General features: G+C 45.5%; 1 protein-coding gene across 1 annotated transcript in view; it reads right to left on the bottom strand.

The window, feature by feature from the left end:
• Window positions 1-3,297: 3,297 nt before the first annotated feature.
• The window catches only part of EXT2 (exostosin glycosyltransferase 2), a 190,243-nt gene continuing 174,429 nt past the window's right edge, over window positions 3,298-19,111 (bottom strand). Inside the window, exons 11-14 of the mRNA XM_069091461.1 lie at window positions 13,974-14,117; window positions 11,712-11,840; window positions 9,718-9,800; window positions 3,298-4,027 (exon numbers count right to left, since the gene is read on the bottom strand). Of these exons, the coding sequence (XP_068947562.1) occupies window positions 3,889-4,027; window positions 9,718-9,800; window positions 11,712-11,840; window positions 13,974-14,117 (495 nt within the window). The 3' untranslated portion in view covers window positions 3,298-3,888. The remainder of the gene's footprint in view (window positions 4,028-9,717; window positions 9,801-11,711; window positions 11,841-13,973; window positions 14,118-19,111) is intronic.

Genomic DNA, 19,111 nt, shown 5'->3' with positions numbered 1-19,111 from the left:
ACTCACACACACTCACACACTCTCATACACACACACTCTCATACACACACACTCACAGGCACCTTCACTCTTTTCAGTCCTGTGGTAAAGTGAAATATAGTGAGATGTGGTGAAAAAGAGTTAGCATGGGGTTTGGCTTCTAAGGACCTAGGTTCAAATCCCAACTCAGCTATTTACTATTCCCATGTCTGCGGCCAGGTCACTTCCCCCCACCCCAGACCCCTGTAAAATGATGGAATTGGACCAAATGACGTCTACAGTCTCTAGGACTGTAGGGTCTCAAAGAAGCTACATGTGATGGTCTGGTCAGTGCTGCCTTTCCTAGAGGCCACAGGAGGTGAGAGAGGTCCAGATCAGGGACTCTCCACTAGGAGGGAGAAACCAAGACAGCCCTTAGGAAGGCAGGCACCTGTGGTGACCAAATTACAGGGTCTGTATCCGAGTGGAAGAAGTCCAGTCTTCCCATTTTACAGATGCAGGACCTGAGGTCCACACTGGTGAAGTGCTATTTCTGAGTCAATCCAGGACTCCTCCACACTATAGAAAATTCAAGTCAATGTTTCCGTATTTCTCCTTTAGTTTCTCCAGGAAAGGTCAATTGAGAAGGAGAAAGAGAATGAAAGGGAGAGGGAGAGGCTGGTGGAGAAGGGAACAATGATAAAATACATAAGATAAAAATGTTAGCAACAGTCTTCAAGACTGAGCAAAGATTGAATTCAAACACGGAACTCTTGTGAAATGTCAACAGGGCCCTGACAGTGGGGAAAAGCCCAGCAGGTCCCCCAGGGTCCAGGGGAGGGGGTGGCTGAGCACCCACATTTGGGCTCAGTCCAGGGACAACTTGGGTTCACCTTGTCCGTGGGCTGGTGGAACGCACTCTCTTTAAAAAGATTTCTCAATCTGAAACCAGCTGCTGGCTGCCGTGGGCCAAACATGACATTTTAATTAGCATCATTGTTCTGCTTCTGAAACGAGGCTCACTGGCCCCCCAAGGCCAGATGCTTCTGGGTCCTGTTGTGGGTGGGGGCTGAGGGGCTGCACGTTTGGCCCAGCCCTCTTAACAGCTCAGAATCACTGACACTTCCATGCACGGCTGTAATCATGGATACTGTCCGAGCTATTCTCTGGGATTCCTGCCCTGTGCTTAAGCAAAGCTAGGCTGTGGGCCCAACAATGGATCTGAGAACAGACATCCCAGAAGGGCTCTTGGGGCTGGAACCATTTTAGTGCAGACCCCCACCCAGTGTAATGAAAAGAGCTTGGGACTCAGAAAGTCAAAAGAAGCTTGGGTTTGTACCCCACTGACGCCTGTACTAGGTGACCTGAGCCAAGTCATTGCCACACCTGTAAGAGGGCAATAAAAATAGCTGGTTTGTTAGAATCAAACGAAATGATTACTAAAAGGCTTTGTAAGTCATAATACAAGATCTAAATATCAGCTATTATTATTTTACAGATGAGAAAAAGGAGATTCAAGGAGACAGTCTTCTTCCAATGTCTCCTCATGGTGTGGGGATGACTGGCTTCCTAAGCCTCTCCCAGCCAAGAGCAAGCCCTTTCTGATCATTCCTAAGCAAGCTGGATGGGCCTCAAGTAAGAGCCTGGTGGGGAACTGTGTCTACTGTGTCCAATGGGAGAGAGGGCCAAGCATCAGCTCTCTTCCCTCCTTTCCCCTCCTTGTCTATACAGTTATCTTCTTGGGTGCCCTGATTTTGTGAGATCATTTTCCCTAAAATTCCTATCCTCTCTCCATTTTTCTCCTCAGATTATCAAGACATAACAGAACCTATCTTAGGCCTTCTGTCTAATTAGACTCCCTCCATGACCTCTGATGAGAAGGTTCAGAGGGGCCACGTATATCATGTCCCCACATTTGCATGTAAGCAGTTTATCTTTGTTTAGACCCTTGGTTGTTCATTTGTGTTTAGTTTTTTATGTTTCTTTTCACTCCCGCGTTTGAACTTCAAAGTTTCTACAAAGCCAGTAATTATCTTTGCAATTCTTTCTTCCAATAGCTCTTTCTTTTCCATTTTTTCGTTTCATTAAAAAAAAGGTTTTAAAACTCTTTCTTCATCTCCTCTAAGAACTCAGGCTGAGTGTGGCTGAGCTGTGTTTTGCTTTGAGGCTTTCCTTGTTTTGGAGTGATTCTCTTCTTCTGGGTTTGAGTCTTGACCATCCCTATCAGTAGGAGAGCTTTTAACGGGGAGAGTGGGGTAGGAGAAATACATGTTTTCACTCCTTCTTCCAGCCTACTTTCTGACTTCATCCTGAAGGTTAGGGTCAGGCTCCTGCACTTTTGGAGGAAAGGCTTGGGCTGGTCCTGTTGCTACTGTATCAGGTAGTGTTGTGTTATTCTAGGATCTCGGGGATGGCTGAGGAGAGGTGATTCATACTTTCGTTCAGGGCAAAGTCGGATTGCTGCTCCCCTGGTCTAAGTTCCTGACTTGGGTTGGGGCCTAAGTAACAGCAGACTGCTGCTGAACTCAGTTACTGTCAGCCAGCTGGGCAGAGTGACAGAGCTATAGGCACCCTTCTGGGCTCAGATTGCTGTCCTGGTGATTTCTGTGTAGGCTTCAGACCTGGCTGGAAGCTGAACCTGAGACCCCACTCTGCTCGTGCGATCTAAGCCATACCCTGGCCACTTACTTCTGAACTCACTCCTTGTCAGTACATAGTCTAGGCCCCATGGCCACTTCCTCCCCCAGAATTTTCCTACTCAGTCCTCCCAGGTTCTGTGCTAGGTACCAGTTGGCACCTGTTTCCATACCCTGCCCATAGTGCCCTGGTACAGGTCCTGGGTCTGGAACATGCTCTTGTACTGGTTCACAGCATCTCTTTGGGCCCTAGTGAGCTCCATGAGACCCCCGACATCCGGTCAGCCCCCCCACTCCCAGTGTTCACATATCTCTCAGTCTGTCTCCCTACGCCAAGGTGGAATGGGAAAAAATGCCTCCCTGTGACTTCTCCGTGGATCTCCCCACCAGGCTTCAGTCTGGTGCACTTTCTAGGGCTCTTGGGCAGAGGAAGGCATTTGCTCTGCTGATATTCTACCACCTTGGCTCTGCTTCCCACAGTGAACATCTGATGCAGCCAGCTCTGACATTCCGCCTTCCAATGCAGCACTCCCACTGAAGGCCGTGGCAATACGAGCTTCCGGCTCTGTCTCCTTCCAGATCTAGGCAGCACTGTTTTTCAAGGACAGAAGACAGCCAGGCCTAGAAATATATCCACATATATAGAGGGAAAAGATACCCCCGATGGCTGATCAGAATTGGTATTAAATGACAAACCAGAGGAAAAGGTAAAAAATAAAATTTAATTATATTAAAAAGCCAGACCAAGGAACAATGGTACATGGTACACAAGGGACTCCAAGTCGCTCCTCTGGAACCAAGTCCCACAACCCTGGGCTGCAGCCAATGTATCATCTATAAATCATAATCTGCTGCTTGGTATTTGAACCTGTCAGGTTATTTTTCCCCAAATAGCCTACTGATTTGGAAATAGTTAAAGTGAGACAGGGATGCTTTTTCCCATGATTTCCTTAAGCTAAAAACTGTAGGCAGGCAAGGTCTCAAATGTGCCAAGGCTAGAACAGACAGGCAGTCACAAGTCAGAGGTCCTGGCAGTTCAGTCCACAGCAAACAGAGATGCCATGGACTCAGCCTTTCATTTTGCATTCTCCAGTGGGTTCACCAGAGCCCGTAAGGCATGTTAGCTCAGACGACCAGTCCAGATACCCAGGCCTACCTTCTGGGGGAAGAGAGGAAAGGTGATTACTATATTCCCATATCTGGGAAGTCAAAGCCCCCCTAGAGAGCCCTTGCCCAGGCACCCTGTTCTATGGAGCCCTGAATCCGCTGCTTGGTCTTCTGGCAGTCACGTCTTTCATAAGCTGCCAATGTTGGGAAAACTCTTCAGTTTTTCAGGGAAGTCATCTTTATAGAGGACTGGGTCAGCTCGGTGCTCTACCACTTTGAGGGGCATGGTCCCAAAGACAGAGGCAAATTTGTTGATGCATTCGGATCTGTAGAACAGGGAAGGAAGAAGGCTGAGAGATAAGCAGTATAACAGTGATAGCTAGCATTTACGTAGGGCCTTTAGGGTTACAAGGCACTTCACACTCATCAACTCATTTGATACTCACAGCCACCCAATGAGGTAGGCACTTTTGCTGTTCCCTTTTTACAGATGAGGAGACTAAGGCAGATAGAAGTTAAACGACTTGTCAAGGGTCACAGCTGGAAAGTATCTGAAGCTGGAATAGAACTAAGGTCTTTCTGACTCCAAGCCCAAGATTCTAGTCACTGTGTCATACTTTCTCCTGTGTACAAGTGACCATGCCAGGCAACAGACGAAGATCTCTTAACTGAAGGCTGATGCTCTGTTCTTAGGAAGGGGTCAATCAGGATTTAACTAGTTCCCTTCATCCAGAGGTAGGGGTCTGATCTCCCCAGTGGGAATGCTACAAGAGGAGAGGAAAGGATGGAGAAAAAGAAAAAAAGAGGAGAGGAGAGAAGGGAAGAGAAGGGATGCTGCCAGGAAGCCCAGCATACTTGCAAATCAAAGTTTCCTCCCCCTCCCCCTGAAATTCCAGTCATTCTTCCAGCCATGTATGAGCACATGCCGTAAACCAAGGTGGATTAGCTACCAACATGTTTCTTAACTCCTTGGCTGCCAGTTAGAAAGAGGGCAAAGAGAAAAGAGGAAAGAGCTACTCTTGTCTGTGCTTGGTTCAAAGTCCAGGAGGAAGGCTGCACAGGAGGAAATGGAAGGGACAAATGATAGAAATGAATACTGAACTTAGAGTCAGGAAATCTGGACTCTAGTCCTGGCCGTGCCATACTAGGTCACAAGCAGCTGTGGGACCACAGACATGACATTTACTCTCCCTTAGCATCAGCTTCCTCATCTATAAAATGGGGAGAATAACACACTGCCTATCTCCCAGGGCTGTTGTGAGGAAGCCCCTCCTACCTTAGGGAGGCAGGCACAGGGCCAGCTTCTCTGGACTTGCTGGGCGAGAGACGCCGCTTGACATTATCCATAGGCATCAGCAGCAGCTGCAGCATTGTGTTACTTTGTGATAGCTGCCCGGCACTGGTTTGCCATAAGAAGAAGGAAAGGAGGCTTCATACTCTGGGCCTGTGTTTGATCCTTCCCCTCTTCCTGCTCTCCTGGAGCCCTGCTGGTGACCCCTCTGAGGTGAATGGGTCAGACTCTCCAGGGGAGCCTTCATAAGTAGTCTCGGTCAATCATGCCAACTGAGTGTGACAGGTGAGGGACGATGAGAGCTTTGGCCCTAACCCGGGGAGGGATTCCACAGCACCCCCAAAAAGCAAAACAAGAAACCCCAAACGCACCAAGACATAAAAATCTCCTTTGAAGTAGACGCGACGTCAAGGCTAGATTTCAGAAAGGTCAGTACCCTCTCTCTTCAGTCAGACAATGGCACCTTAATTAACTAAAACAAGGGCTAACTACTACAAGGGTCTTCCTTAGGCCTGGATGTGGAGGCAGGGAAAAGCAATGAGGAGTTTCTGACAATGCCAGCTCTTTGGCTGTTTCCAAACACTCAGATTTACTGGTAAGTCAGGAGGACAGTTCTCACAAATGACTAAAGATTGCTGAAAGTCTGAGAGTGATGATGGAGGGGAGGGTGCTTCATGCTGCCCAAGCACAGGCTACATGGGAGTCTGACCTTCTCCCTTCACAACTCCGAATCCCTCTGCGGGCGCACAAGGCCTCAGCGAGACTGAGGCCGCCTTCAGAGGACCAAGAGGCCTGTTCCTAGGCCAAGCTCTCACTAGCTGGAGTGGCAGCCTGGGGATCACCACACTCAGGAGCCATGCTAGCAGAAGGCACAGGCATCAAGCCAGAAGCTGCATAAAATGCTGGCTCACTAAGGCCACTTGGTCAACAAGCATTCCTGAAGCACCTACTAAGTGCCAGCCACTGTGCTAAGCAAGAGGAGAATCAGAAAAGCCCAAAACAGTCCCTTCCCTCAAGGAGCTCAGTGTGAAGGAGAGACAGCACACAGACAAGTGCTTCCACATGACATGCATGGCAGGTGGAAGGCCATCTCAGAGGCAAGGCCCTAGCATGGGATGGGGTAGCAGGACCCGGGGAAGGTAGGGCCTGAGCTGAGTGTCGAGGGAGGACAGGGAAAGGCAGAGGCGATGAGAGGAGAGGGCACTCAGGCAGGCAGGGCATGAGATGCCATTGATGCCACATGGCCAGAAAGCCAACACTGCTGGGTCAGAGAGTGCTGGGGAAACCGGGAGGGCAGGAAAGAGACAACTCATGAAGGGCTTCAATGTCAGAGGGCTTTGGACTCAATTCTGAGACCCCAGGGAACCACTGGAGTTGAGTTGAGTGGGAGGGCAGCATGGTCAGACTTTTGTGGCTATGTGGAGAAGGCCTGGAGTGGGTGAGGCCTGAATCCAGCAGAACCACCAGAGGCTAATGCCACAGTCTAGGTGCCTGCACGAGAGGTGGCTGGGTCAGGGCAGAGATGGGGGAGTATTTGAGAGGTGGTGTGAAGAAGGTATTAAAAAGATAGAACTTGGGAACTGTCTGGACATGTGGAGTGAGACAAAGGAGACAAGGATGGTGGCAGGCTGTGAGCCTGGGTGACTGGGGAGAGTGGTGCCCTCAACAGTAATAAGGAAATGTGGAAGTGGGCAGGGTTTGGGCTAAAGACAAGGTCAGCTTTGGACATGTTGAGTTTGATGAAATCACTAAGCAAGAGAGCATTGAGAGAAAAGAGAAGACCCAGACCAGAGTCTGCCTAGAACTCCTTTCTCTTCCTTCCTTTCCCTCTCTTCCTCCCTTCTTTCTCTTCTTCCTTCCTTCTCTTCTTCTTTCCTTTCCTCCTCCCTTCCTTCTCTCCTCTCCTTTTTTTCTCTTCCTTCCTTTCTTCTTTCCTTCCTTATATGAAGGATAGCAATGGCTTCTGTTTATTTAAGAGATCTTTAATTTTAAAATGATGCCGTTGAAAAGGTTCCCAAAAGTATCAACATATATTCACAACTTCCCAGAGATTTCTGAATAAGTGATGCCAAGAGCCCAGGACTTATGGGATCATGGAAATCCCAAGGCAATGGATATGTGGAGAAACAGAATTGCGAGTTAGATGACAAGCTTCATGTCCCCAGGACACAGGGGAGGCCAGTGACAATGTAGGGACTGGGACAGCAGTCTGAGCTAAGGCTGCTGCCCGTGTGTCAGGATGGCCACTGGCCTCCTCCCTGCCCCACAGGGCTAAGCTCCTGAGGCAGATGGCGGTCCAACATAGGCATTCATTCCAGCTACCCCAACCAATGGGTGAGAAAAATTCTCTAAGTGAGGATGAATCAGGATTTCCACATCAAGTTGTGCCTTTCAGAGTTTTGCCACAAATTCCTCCATGCACATTTTTAAAGGAAGATAGTGCAGAACATTGTGAAAAATAGCCATGTTTCATTTCATCTCTCTTCCTGTCCCATGGTCAGGCAGCATGACTTGAATGAAGTCCCAGCAAAGGAGACTGTCCACTGTAACAGGCTGCAGATGAGTGCAAGTTGAGAAAGGAGTGCCGTTTTGGCAGAGGGCAGGCAGAGCCTTTCGGGGATCCCTAGGGGCCAGCCTTCCTCTCTAACTGCATCTGACGTCAGGGCTGCAAGGCCCAGGCAAGGCCCAGGGGCTGACACCCACTCGCTGCTCTGTGAGGGCCCTCTGGCTGCCGTCAGGCTGAGGAATGGCATGCCTGGAGAAAGTGGCCTCTTTCCTTGGATCATAGGGGTCCCTACCCTACTGCCCAATGAACCTGTGCCCGCTCAGAAAGAGAGAGGGTCCCAGTGGTGAGGACGCTGAGGCTAAAGCCTGAGGCCTTGGGCTGGAGCCCAGCGAGGCCATGTGTTTCCTGTGTGATCTCAGACAAGCCACTTCACTTCTCTGATAGCCCCATTTTTTCATCTGTAAAATGTGAGGTTGCTTTAGCTCCCCTCTGCTCCTCAGACCCCAGGCCAATTCTTTACAGAATTCTGGCCATCGCCAATTGTGACTGCCAATAACCCTGTAGGGGCATAAGAAGGTCCCATCAATAACTCCTTCTGATCCCTGACACCAGCCTCTTCTTTCCCACCAAGCATGGGATACTAAGGGCTGCCTCTGCAGATGTGTAAGGAGTCAGAAAGAGACTAGTTAGTGGCTTTCTGACTTCCTTTCAAAGACCTGCCATTTTGTGGGGGTGATCTGGTGCCATTGGAACCAAGCCTGGGTCTAGGTCATGACACTTTGACCATGCCTGGAAGCAGTCTGGGGACAAATGTGTTGGTTGGAGCCCACAGGGAAGCTGTGAGCCAGGGTGCTGACCAAGCCTCACCCAGCTGGTGCTCATGGACCCTAGTCCTGTCATCTTAAACTTCAGCAAAAAGAATCTTCCAGAATGCCATCTTCAGTAAGGATTCATCCACACCCTCTGAGGTATCTTTCAATGTGATGTTTTGGATCTTGAACCTTACATGACTGATGAGTGCTGCAAGGGGAACATTTAACGACTATGGTAAAGCAGACTGTCTGTGGACATACTGAACCTTGGATTTCACTGGTGCCAGTGCAGACTGGCACTTCCTCTATAACTCCTCGTCAGCTGGTCGGTAAGTACCTACTCTGTGCTGGGTATTCAGAAAGTCGTCCAGGACGCTGAGAGATGAAGTGATTTGCCCAGGGTCCCACAGGAAGCTGGCCTGAGCCTGGCCTTGGAGCCGGGTCTCCCTGGCTTCTGCTCCAGCTGCACCCACTGGGCTGGACTGCATCGCTGCCTGACCTAGAAATGGCTTAAGTCACACTTCTCTTTCTCTCTCCCAACCTATCTCTGTATTTCGCAGGCAGTGATCCACAAGGCAAAGGCACATCTCTGCATACTGGTGCCACAGGGCTGAGCAGGGGCTTTGCAAAGAGATGTTGCCAAACAGCAGAGAACTGGGCTGAGTTGTTTTTGTCATCACTCGACGAGAACAGAGCCCTGTGTTACCTAAGTTTCCTATCTCCCCGTGTCTGTTGGATGGAAATGCACTTGTATGCTGGGTGCTCAAGAGACTGAGAGCCTCAAAGATTCTCACAAGGACACCGGGAGCCCTGCTGGAGGATACAGCACAGGGAGCATGGCCGTGCTCTCTTTCGCACTTACTGAGGCCTGCTATGATGCTCTATACATGGCAGGCCCTCAGGCAAGGCACAAGGAATAAAGGCAGGATCAGCTGGGAGTCAGAACATGAATGTTCTAGACACACTCAGTGCCTCTCCTCTAAGCATTTAAGAGAGCTTTGGTCTGTCCCTCCTCTCGGCTGGCAGCTCAGCAGTGCTGGCAGAGGTCATCCATCCCCTGGCTGCTTTGTCCTTAATTCTGACCACTCACATTTGCACTGTTCCATAGACACTGCTCTTCCAAAGGAGCCAGAGACTGAGGATGGCCAACTGCTTAGCCAACATGGAGACTCTGGCTCTTGGAGATGCCAGCTGACCACACTCCTGAGACCTCCCAGTCATTATGATTTGGGCAAGTCACGTCCCAGATTTATTTTCTGGGTGACCTGAGCTTGAACCAGACCCTATTCCCACAGAGCAAAGAGACGAGGAGCTCCCAGCTGCCATGCTGACGTCTCGGGAAAGTCCCACAAACAGGCCGGCAGCAGGAGAGTGGAGATGAGCAGTCGTAGGCCCAGGGTCACTCACCTTTCCACCATGTGTGTCTGGTCCAGGGAGAGCCCATCAATGGCCGTGCACTCGGGACATTTGAACTTTTTACGAGGAGTCACCTGGGGGCAGGGACAAAAGAAAAAGACAGCACTGTCAGTACCGGGAATGCTAACAGCACACCTGGCACCGTTCAATGGGCCTCTGTGCTATGAGCTGAACCTCTCCTCCCCTCCACACATACACATACACACGTGTGCATGTGAACACACACACCACGCACACACACGCACACACATACACACACACCTCACTCTTCCTCTATTCAAACCCATCTGGCCCAGCCAAGAGCAGAGCTCACAAGGGCCCAATAAAAACAGCTTGGAGGGTTTGCCTTCTGTAACTGGAAAGAAGTGGCGATGACAAGCTGCTTAATTCCTGTTTAATGACTGTTTTCTCACTGCCAAGGTCCCTGTATAAACACCATTTGTTCTTGCAGTCATAAGGGCGATGAAATATGGCTTCCCTACTCTCACCGTAACCTTACCCCAACAGACCGTCTTTCTGCTCCTTCCAGCACAGAGCTGCCTGGCAAAGGCTGCAAGAAGCCTCTGGGCCAAGGGAGGTGCCAGGTTACTTGGCGGGTCCTCATTTCAGAAGAAACCCTTATATTCTCTCCCTGCTTCCCCAGATCCAAGCCCCACCACTTTCTCTTTCCTTTATCTTCGAAGAGGGTTTTCCTAGGATACCTGCCAGGGCTGTCCTGGCTAGGAGTGTACGGGGAGGGGGGGGGAGCCCAGATCGTGAGGCCAGGCTGGGCAGCACCTAATCATACTCCACTTTCACAGTCTTTGAAAGGAGTGTCCAGAATCTCTATCCAAAGTTTAAAATATACAAACACATCAAGAGCTTGAAACGAACCCTGTGGCCTCCACCCCCCAAACCCTGTCCCAGTTAACATGTCAGCTCCTTGTCCACTCCGATATGGGCAGGCCCCAGGGACCTTAAGCTTTTCCCCTTTTGCCTCTCTCAGCAGCACAGGCTCCCCTGGATGCTGACCTGAGGAAGGACGCTGTTCTTTTCTACAATGGACATGATACCACAGGACTAAAAAGATCCAGAGGCTCTCAGCTGCACGGAGAAGTCCATGGGGCTCTCCATCTCTCACCCTCCATGTCATGTACTGACTCTGCACGGAGCTCCTCCCTTAAGGCCTTGCCACTGTCAGCTCCAGGCAGTGACAGATACCACAGGAGTGCAAGGAGGCCTTGGCCAGCAGTCAGCAGACCCAGATGGGATGAGCCACATGACCTTGGCTAAGTCATACATCAGTTCAGTTTAAGTCAGCAAATATATTAAATATCTAGAGTGGGCAGGGCACAGAGGAAGACGCAGTGATTTCATCAGTGTGGGGCACTCATGGGTGAGAGTCTAAGACTTAGGAGACCAGTCTTAAGGAGCTGCCAGAGATACACTCAGCAACGTACTAAAGGTAACAAAATCGGTGAATAGCAGGAGTGGCATCTGAACCCAGCTCTCCCAGACTCAAAGCCATTCCATCCCCTCAGCCACAGGGCTGAGTCAATCAAAGGAAAACAAAGCAGCTCTGGCCCTCAGGGAGCTCTTCTACAGAGGGAGAAGGGGAGACACAAAGTAATCTAAAGAAAAATAGAATGGTAATAAGAGGGCAGATGGGGAAGCCTTGGCTTCAGCACCGAGCTGAGCTTTGCAGAGAGTAGGAACTCCAAGAGCTGGGAACGAAGAGGGTGAGGGCCAGCCCGTGCAGAGACGGGGGAGAAGCTAACCCTAAACGGGTGCTGGTAAGCTAGAGCTTGCCTATGTTGACCTCAGTTTCTTTGCAAGCTAGGGACACTACCTGCTACATCTCCCTCCTCGAGATGTCAGCAGGACTCAGGGAGATGATGTACAGAGAAGTGCACTATGCAAATATAATGGAAGACCCTGGATAGGCAGGGAACCGACATTTGCACAAAGTCCTTGGCTCTAAAATGCCATGACTGTAAGAATCCCACCTTAATGACAGCTTTGCCTGTGACATTGGCCACCAAGAAATTCATGGCGATATCTTCACAGTTCATGTGGGCGTCCACCCAGTTCTTGATGTCTCCAGGCATCTTGTAAGTGTACAGGTAATTAAAATACTGTAAGAGGAGAGGAAAACAAGAGGCCTTGGATTAGTCCAAATCATATTCCCTTTCATATAGAGTTACAACAAACAGCCTAAGAGTGGGGTAAGCATAGATCCTCCTATGATTGAGGTCAGCAAGGGCTAAATCCAGCCAACCACCTACTTTTGCACCATGAACTAAGAATGTTTTTTTTTTTGGAGGGCAATTGGGGTTAAGTGACTTACCCAAGGTCACACGGCTAGTTTTTGTGTTAAGTGTCTAAGGCCAGATTTGAACTCAGGTCCTCCTGACTCCAGGGCCGATGCTCTCTTCACTGCGCCACCTAGCCACCCTCTAGAATGCTTTTTTAAAATTTATTTTAAAATGTAAAAAACTAATCTTAGCTCAAGGATTTTTGCCATAGTTTGACAACCTCTGGTCTAGATGGGAAACAAAGTATTCTGAACCAAGCAAAGTGCCAGTTATATCTAATACATAACATGTACAACAAATATGACTGACAGACATCATATAAATATTCTCATATTGTTTCTAGGGGTAGCTAGGTAGCACAGTGGATAGAATATTGAGCCTGAATTCAGAAGACATCTTCCTGAGTTCAAATTCAGTCTCAGACATTTAGTAGCTATGTGACCCTGGGCAAGGCATTTAACCCTGTTTGCCTCAGTTTTCCCATCTGTAAAATGAGCTGGAGAAGTAAATGGCAAACTATTCTAGTGTCTTTGCCAAGAAAACCCCAAATCGGGGGCAGCTAGGTGGTGGCACGGTGAATAGAGCACCGGCCCTGGAGTCTGGAGGACCTGAGTTCAAATCCAGTCTCAGACACGCAACATTTACTAGCTATATGGCCTTGGGCAAGTCACTTAACCCCAACTGCCCTGCTTTCCCCCCTCCAAAAAAAAAGGCCCCAAAAAACCCCAAATGGGGTCACAAAAAGTTTTCATGACTGAAAACAACTGAACAAATATTGTTCCTACCTTATTCCAACATCCCTCTATTTCAGTAAAAAAAAAATAAATAACAAAACCCCTATCTGATTCTCATACCACTTGCTTAAAAGGGAATACCTGAAAAATTCAATGCAATTTAAAAATGCATTACATGCCCACTAGGTGCTACGGATACAAAGACACAAGTGACAGTCTCTTACCTCAAATGTGAGAGGGAACACTCAACATGAGGGAATCAGGCCTGAGTACTAAAGCAAGATTCTCAGAGTTGGAAATGAGGAAATAGTGCATTCTAGGCACAGAGAATGGCTTGTACAAATGCACAAAGACGGGCTTGCCTGGGAGTAGGATGCATGAAAGAAAGTAGCCTGAAATAAGGCTGGAAAAGTTGGCCTGGAGCCAGATTGTGGAAGGCCTTAAATATAGCCTGAGAAGTTTCTAGTTTTTCCTAAAGGCACCAGGGAATGACAGGGTCAGACTCAAGCTTAAGAAAGATTACTTTGGCAGCTGCTTGGAGCATGGTGGAGAGAAGGAGAAAATGGAAATGGGGAAAATGCTCAAGTGAAAGGTAAGAAGGACTGGTGGAAGAGAAGGGGATACATGACAGAGAGGCTGTAGATGTAGGCTCCTGATTGAGAGGAAAGAGTCAAGGGCAATTCTGATTATAGACCTGGGTGAATGTCAGGGAGGTGTTGCCTTGGCTAGAGGAGTTGAGGGAAGGGTGTTTAAAGATGGTAGAGATCTATGCATGTTTCCAAGTAACAGGAAAGAGAGGGAGAGGGAGGGAGGGGAAGGAGGGGGTAGGAAAGAGGGAAAGAGCCAGAGAGCAAGAGGGATAAACAGAGAGAAAAAGACAGAAAGAATGAATACGATTGAAAGAACAAGCTCATGGGAATGCAGAAAGGGAGAATAGATGGTATAAGCAGAGGAGCCATCATATTTTACTTTAGAAAGCCAAATGCTGTGGTCTTCACTGTCTCTTTAGAAGAGGAAAAATCTTTCTCATCTGACTGGTTTTGTTCTAGAAGTCCCTGTCTAATGCTATGACATTTCCAAATCATTTTCACTTCCACTTTTTAAGCTTTGAAGAATGTATGGAAAATTAAGGTGACCTAAGAAGAATGGTTCTTCATATTCACCAGCAGCACTGTCTCTGGGTGGTTAACCAGCATTTCCCCTGGGACTCCTTAATTACCTTGTGGTAAAAAGCTACTCCTGTGAGCACCATGGACACTTCATTGGTCCACTCCGACTCATACTTCCACTTGTTCATCTCATGGTCCCAGAGGTGCAGGCGGCCTGGGTATCCCACCAGTCTGTCGGGAAACTCCCGCCAAACCTGAGAACAAAGACACGTGGCTGATTATTTCCCTGTACAAATTGCAGGCAAAGGCCAATGACAGGGTCCCAAAACAGATACTGATAGAGACGGGCAGAAATCTTCATATCCAGGGACAGAACCTATTCCCCCTAAGGAAGTAGGACAGTAGACGGTGAAACTGCTCGAACAGCTTTGTAAAGGACACTCCTGCTCATCTACAATCAGAAGGTAGAAACTGGGTCCTGATTTCTTTGGCAAAAATATCTAGTATCTCTTGTGTCAAATCTATCAATCTAACTCTAGAACACCGCCAATTATTGGAGTTGTGCTTAATGAAATCGCACTAATGGATAACTGGACCAACGAAGAAGAAACTATACTGACTGAATCTAGACATCTGTCAACACGAGAAACTACTGGTTCTAAAATAACTTTTTCTGAGTACATACCTATTCTTTCCTAGTACCCAGACCCCACTGGGAGCATAATGTTTTTTTTTTGGAGGGGGTCTTTTTTTTTTTAAGAGAGAGGGGAAGGCAGGGCAATTGGGGTTAAGTGACTTGCCCAAGTTCACACAGCTAGTAAAGTGTTAAGTGTCTGAGCCTGTATTTGAACTCAGGTCCTCCTGACTCCAGGGCCAGTGCTCTATTCATTGCACCACCTAGCTGCCCCAGGGAGTATAATGTTTGAGGAACATGTCTTAAAAGTATTGGCCTTGGGGCGGCCAGGTAGCACAGTGAGTAAGAGCACCAGCTCCAGTGTTGGGATGACCTGGGGATCAAATCCGGGCTCAGACACTTAGCACCCACCCTGAAACACCTGGCCATGTAACCTTGAGCAAGTTACTTAACTCCAATTTCTTAAAAATAAAAAATATTGGCCTTATAGCCAAAAGACCTGGATTCTATTCCCAACTCCATCACTAACTTTCAAATTTTTTGAAGTTAAACACAAAAAATATCATTTCCATATACACAAAAAGAAATGTGTGTGTGCAACTCCATCTTACAACATTTGCTTTTTAAAATAATTATTTTATTTATTTCATTAAATATTTCCAAATTACATGTAAAATTTTTTGACATTCTTTTTTTTTAACATTTTGAGTTCCAAATTCTCTTCCTCCCACTTGTGCCTCCCCCCAAGCAATTTGATATCAATTACACATGTGACATCATGAAAACATTTTCCCATTATTAGCCATGTTGCAAAAAAAAAAAAACAGACAAGAAAAGAAAAATGGAGAAATTTTTTAAAGTATGCATCAATCTGCATTCAGAGTTCAGCAGTTCTCTCTGGAGGTAGATAGCATTTTACATCATGAGTCTTTTGGAATGGTCTTGATACAATATTGCTGTGACTGTGTACAAATTTCTCTTGGTTCTGCTCACTTTGCATCAGCTCATAAAAGTCTTCCAACGTTTTTCTGAAACCATCCTGTTCATCATTTATTATAGCACAATTGTATTCCATTACAATCCTATACTACAATTTCTTCAGTCATTCCTCAATTGATGGGCATTCCCTCAGTTTCCAATTCTTTGCCACCACAAAAAGAGCTGCTATAAATATTTTTGTACAAATAGATACTTTTCTCTTTTCTTTGATCTCCTTAGGAAAGAGATCTAGTTTTGCTGAGTCAAAGGATATGCACAGTTTTATAGCCCTTTGGCCATATATTCAAATTGGTCTCCATAAAGGTTGGACTAGCTCACAACTCCAAGCAACAGTGCGTTACTGTCTCAATTTTCCATATCCCATCCAACATTTGTCATTTTCTTTTTCTGTCATGTCAGCTAGTCTGATAAGTATGAAATGGTACCTCAGAGTTGTTGATACTATTTATCATTTAAAGAAAGGCTCCATTGATTTCTAGTGTTTTTAATAGGAATGCACGTTGTATTTTGTCAAAGGCTTTTTTCTACATCTATTGATATGATCATATGATTTTTGTTGTTTTTGTTATTTATATGATCAATTATGTCAATGGTTTTCCTAATATTGACCCAGTCCTGCATTTCTGGTATATAATCTTTCTGCTTATATTTTATTTAATTTTTTTACATTAATATTCATTAAGGAAACTGGTCTACTGTTTTTTTCTAGTTTTGCTCTCCCTGGTTTAGGTATAGAAACCACATTTATGTCATAAAAGGAATTTGGTAGGACTCTTTCTTTACCTATTTTTTTCAGATAGTTCATATATTGGGATTAATTGTTCCTTAAATATTTGGTAAAATTCACTTGTAAATCCATTTGGTTTCTTTTGGGGGGGAGGGTTTCCCCCTCAGGGGCCTCATTAATGGCTTGTTCAATTTCTTTTTTTAAGATAGAATTATTTAAGTGTTCTTCTTTTGTTAATCTAGGCAGTTTGTATTTTTGTAAATGTTTACCCATTTCAGTGTTATAAGCTGGTTTTACTGGCATATAATTGGGCACAATAACTCCTAATAAATCCTTTAATTTCATCTTCATTGGTGGTACATTCATCCTTTTCATTTCTGATACTGGCAATTTGGTTTTCTCCTTTTTTAAAAATCAGATTAACTAATGGTTTATTTTAATGTTTTCCCCCCCAATAAAACTAGCTCCTACTTTGATTTATTAATTTTTTTGCTTTCAATTTAATCAATATCTCCTTTTTCAGAATTTTAATTTTTGTGTTTAATCAGAGCTTAAATTTTTAAAAATACATTCTACACATTACTTTCAAAATTGTGCTCCTTGTTTTTGCTTCTGAACTTTCTCCTCTTCGGTTCATTTAGAAAATGTTGCAATGGCCCTCTTTCTTTTTCTTCTTTCTTTTGGTGTCACTGTAGATACCTCCTCTTTCACCCCTCTTCTCATTCCCATTAAAATAAAGGAAGTAAAAAAACAAAGACAAAGCCTTGTAATGAATAAACAAAGTCAAGCGAAAATAATCCGCACAGTGGATATGTCCAAAAATGTTTGTCTCTTCCTACACCTTGAGAGAATCACCTCTTGTACAAAGTCTTCTCCAGTTTCTGCTCATGCCACTGAATCAGTTCATAGTGCCCAGGATTCTCTGAAATAATTTCTTGTCTCCTTTTGGCCCAACAAATAGCATTCCATTGTATTCACAAATCACCATTTGTTCAGCTCTCCCGCATTTACAGGCAACCCTCTAAGATTCTGGTTCTTTCTCTTTTTCTCCCCTCTTAATCCCCACACTTCAGGAGCAGGAAGTTTATTATTTTCGCCCTCTTAAGTCCTCCTTCATTCCCTAGCTGAGTTTGATGTGTTTGTGCATCAGTGTGAGTGGATGTGTATGTGTTTAACCCTACTCTGCCCACTTCAAATACAAGTGAGAAGTGAGGTTCATCTGATGCTTATTCCCCTCTTCCTCCATATTTATATTTGTATTTACCCTAATTAAGTGCCATCTGCTTCTTCCTTCTTTATTCATGAGCGTATTGCTTTTTCTCTTCTCTTTACTCTCTAACAATCTTCAGAAAAGACTCAATCCACCTCCAAGTCTTTTGTTTCTTATTATTTAATCTCCTCAATACCCTTTGAAAACATTAAGATTTTGAAAGAAGGGATGGCTAGGTGGTACAGTGAATAGAGCACTGGCCCTGGAGTCCAGAGGACCTGAGTTCAAAGCCAGTCTCAGACACTTAACACTTACTAGCTGTGTAACCTTGGGCAAGTCACTTAACCCCAGTTGCCCTACCTTCCCCCCTCCAAAAAGAAAAAAAAAGATTTTGAAAGAACACTTGCACTACCAAATAATATCATATCACTTCTTCCAACTGCTAGAATAAATTTACCTTTCTAGGTTTCTCTTTATTCTTGTGTTTATATTTCAAAATTCCTACTGAGCTATGGTCTTTTCAACACAACTTTTTGAAAGTTTTCTTTGCATTAAAGATCTCCAGTTTCCAACTGGAGAACAATTTGGAACTATGCCCAAAGAGCTATAAATTGTGCATGCCCTTTGACCTAGCAATACCACTACTACGTCAGTATCACAAAGAGATCAAAGAAAAAGAGAAAAGACCTATAGGTACAGAAATATTTATAGCAGCACTTTTTATGGTGGCAAAGGCAATGTCCATCAATTGAAGAATGGGTGAGAAAGTTGTAGTATATAATTGGGATAGAATACTATTATGCTACAAGAAATGACAAAGGAGATGCTTTCAGAAAAACCTGGGAAGATTTACATGAGTTGATGCAAAGTGAACTGAACAGAACTAGGAGAACAGGAGCACACCATAACAGCAAGATTTTAACAACTATCAACGGTGAAAGAATTAGCTACTCTGATCAACACAATGATCCACAACAATTCCAAAGGACTCATGATGAAAAATGCTATATAGTACCAAAGAGAGAACTGATGAACTCTGAGTGCAGAATGAAGTGTTTTTTTTCCACTTTATTTTCTTGATTTTTAAAAAAATGGCTAATATTCTACATGACTTCATATTATAATGGGTATTGTTTTTCTTGTTTTTTTTAATGGGGGGAATTTGAAACTGAAAATAAAAATAAAAATTTAAGTCTACTCACCACCCCCCTCCTTCCCTCCCAAAATGATTATATTCAACTTTGCAGGATAAGTTATTCTTGGCTGTAAGTCTGTGTTTCTTGTCATTTGGAATATTGTATTCCAAGATCCCCTCTAGTTTTTAGAGGAAGTGATAGGTCTTATATGATCCTGTGATTCCTCCTTCCTGGATGCATGCAATATTTTTAGGTCTGGATTTTAGTTAGGGCATTCCTGGGATGTTTACTTTTGAATTTAAGGAGGTCATTGCAGATTATTTCAATCTTCACTTTGCCCATTTGTTCTACTAGATCTGGGCAGTAGGCAGTTTTATTTGTGATTTCTTGAAATAAAGTGTCAGGACTTAAAAAAAAGTCATTGCTTTCTTTAAAAAAAACATTTCCACATTAGTCATGTTGTAAAGAAAAATTAGTACTAAAGGGAAAAACCACAAGGAGAGAGAGAGAGAGAGAGAGAGAGAGAGAGAGAGAGAGAGAGA

This window comes from Petaurus breviceps, unplaced genomic scaffold (genome assembly GCF_028583685.1).
Source record: "Petaurus breviceps papuanus isolate PSGF00001 unplaced genomic scaffold, PetGlider_PUasm1.0 188, whole genome shotgun sequence".
NCBI lineage: Eukaryota > Metazoa > Chordata > Mammalia > Diprotodontia > Petauridae > Petaurus > Petaurus breviceps.
The sequence above is the reverse complement of the archived record's forward strand: the minus strand, read 5'-3'. Positions and strand labels throughout refer to the sequence as shown.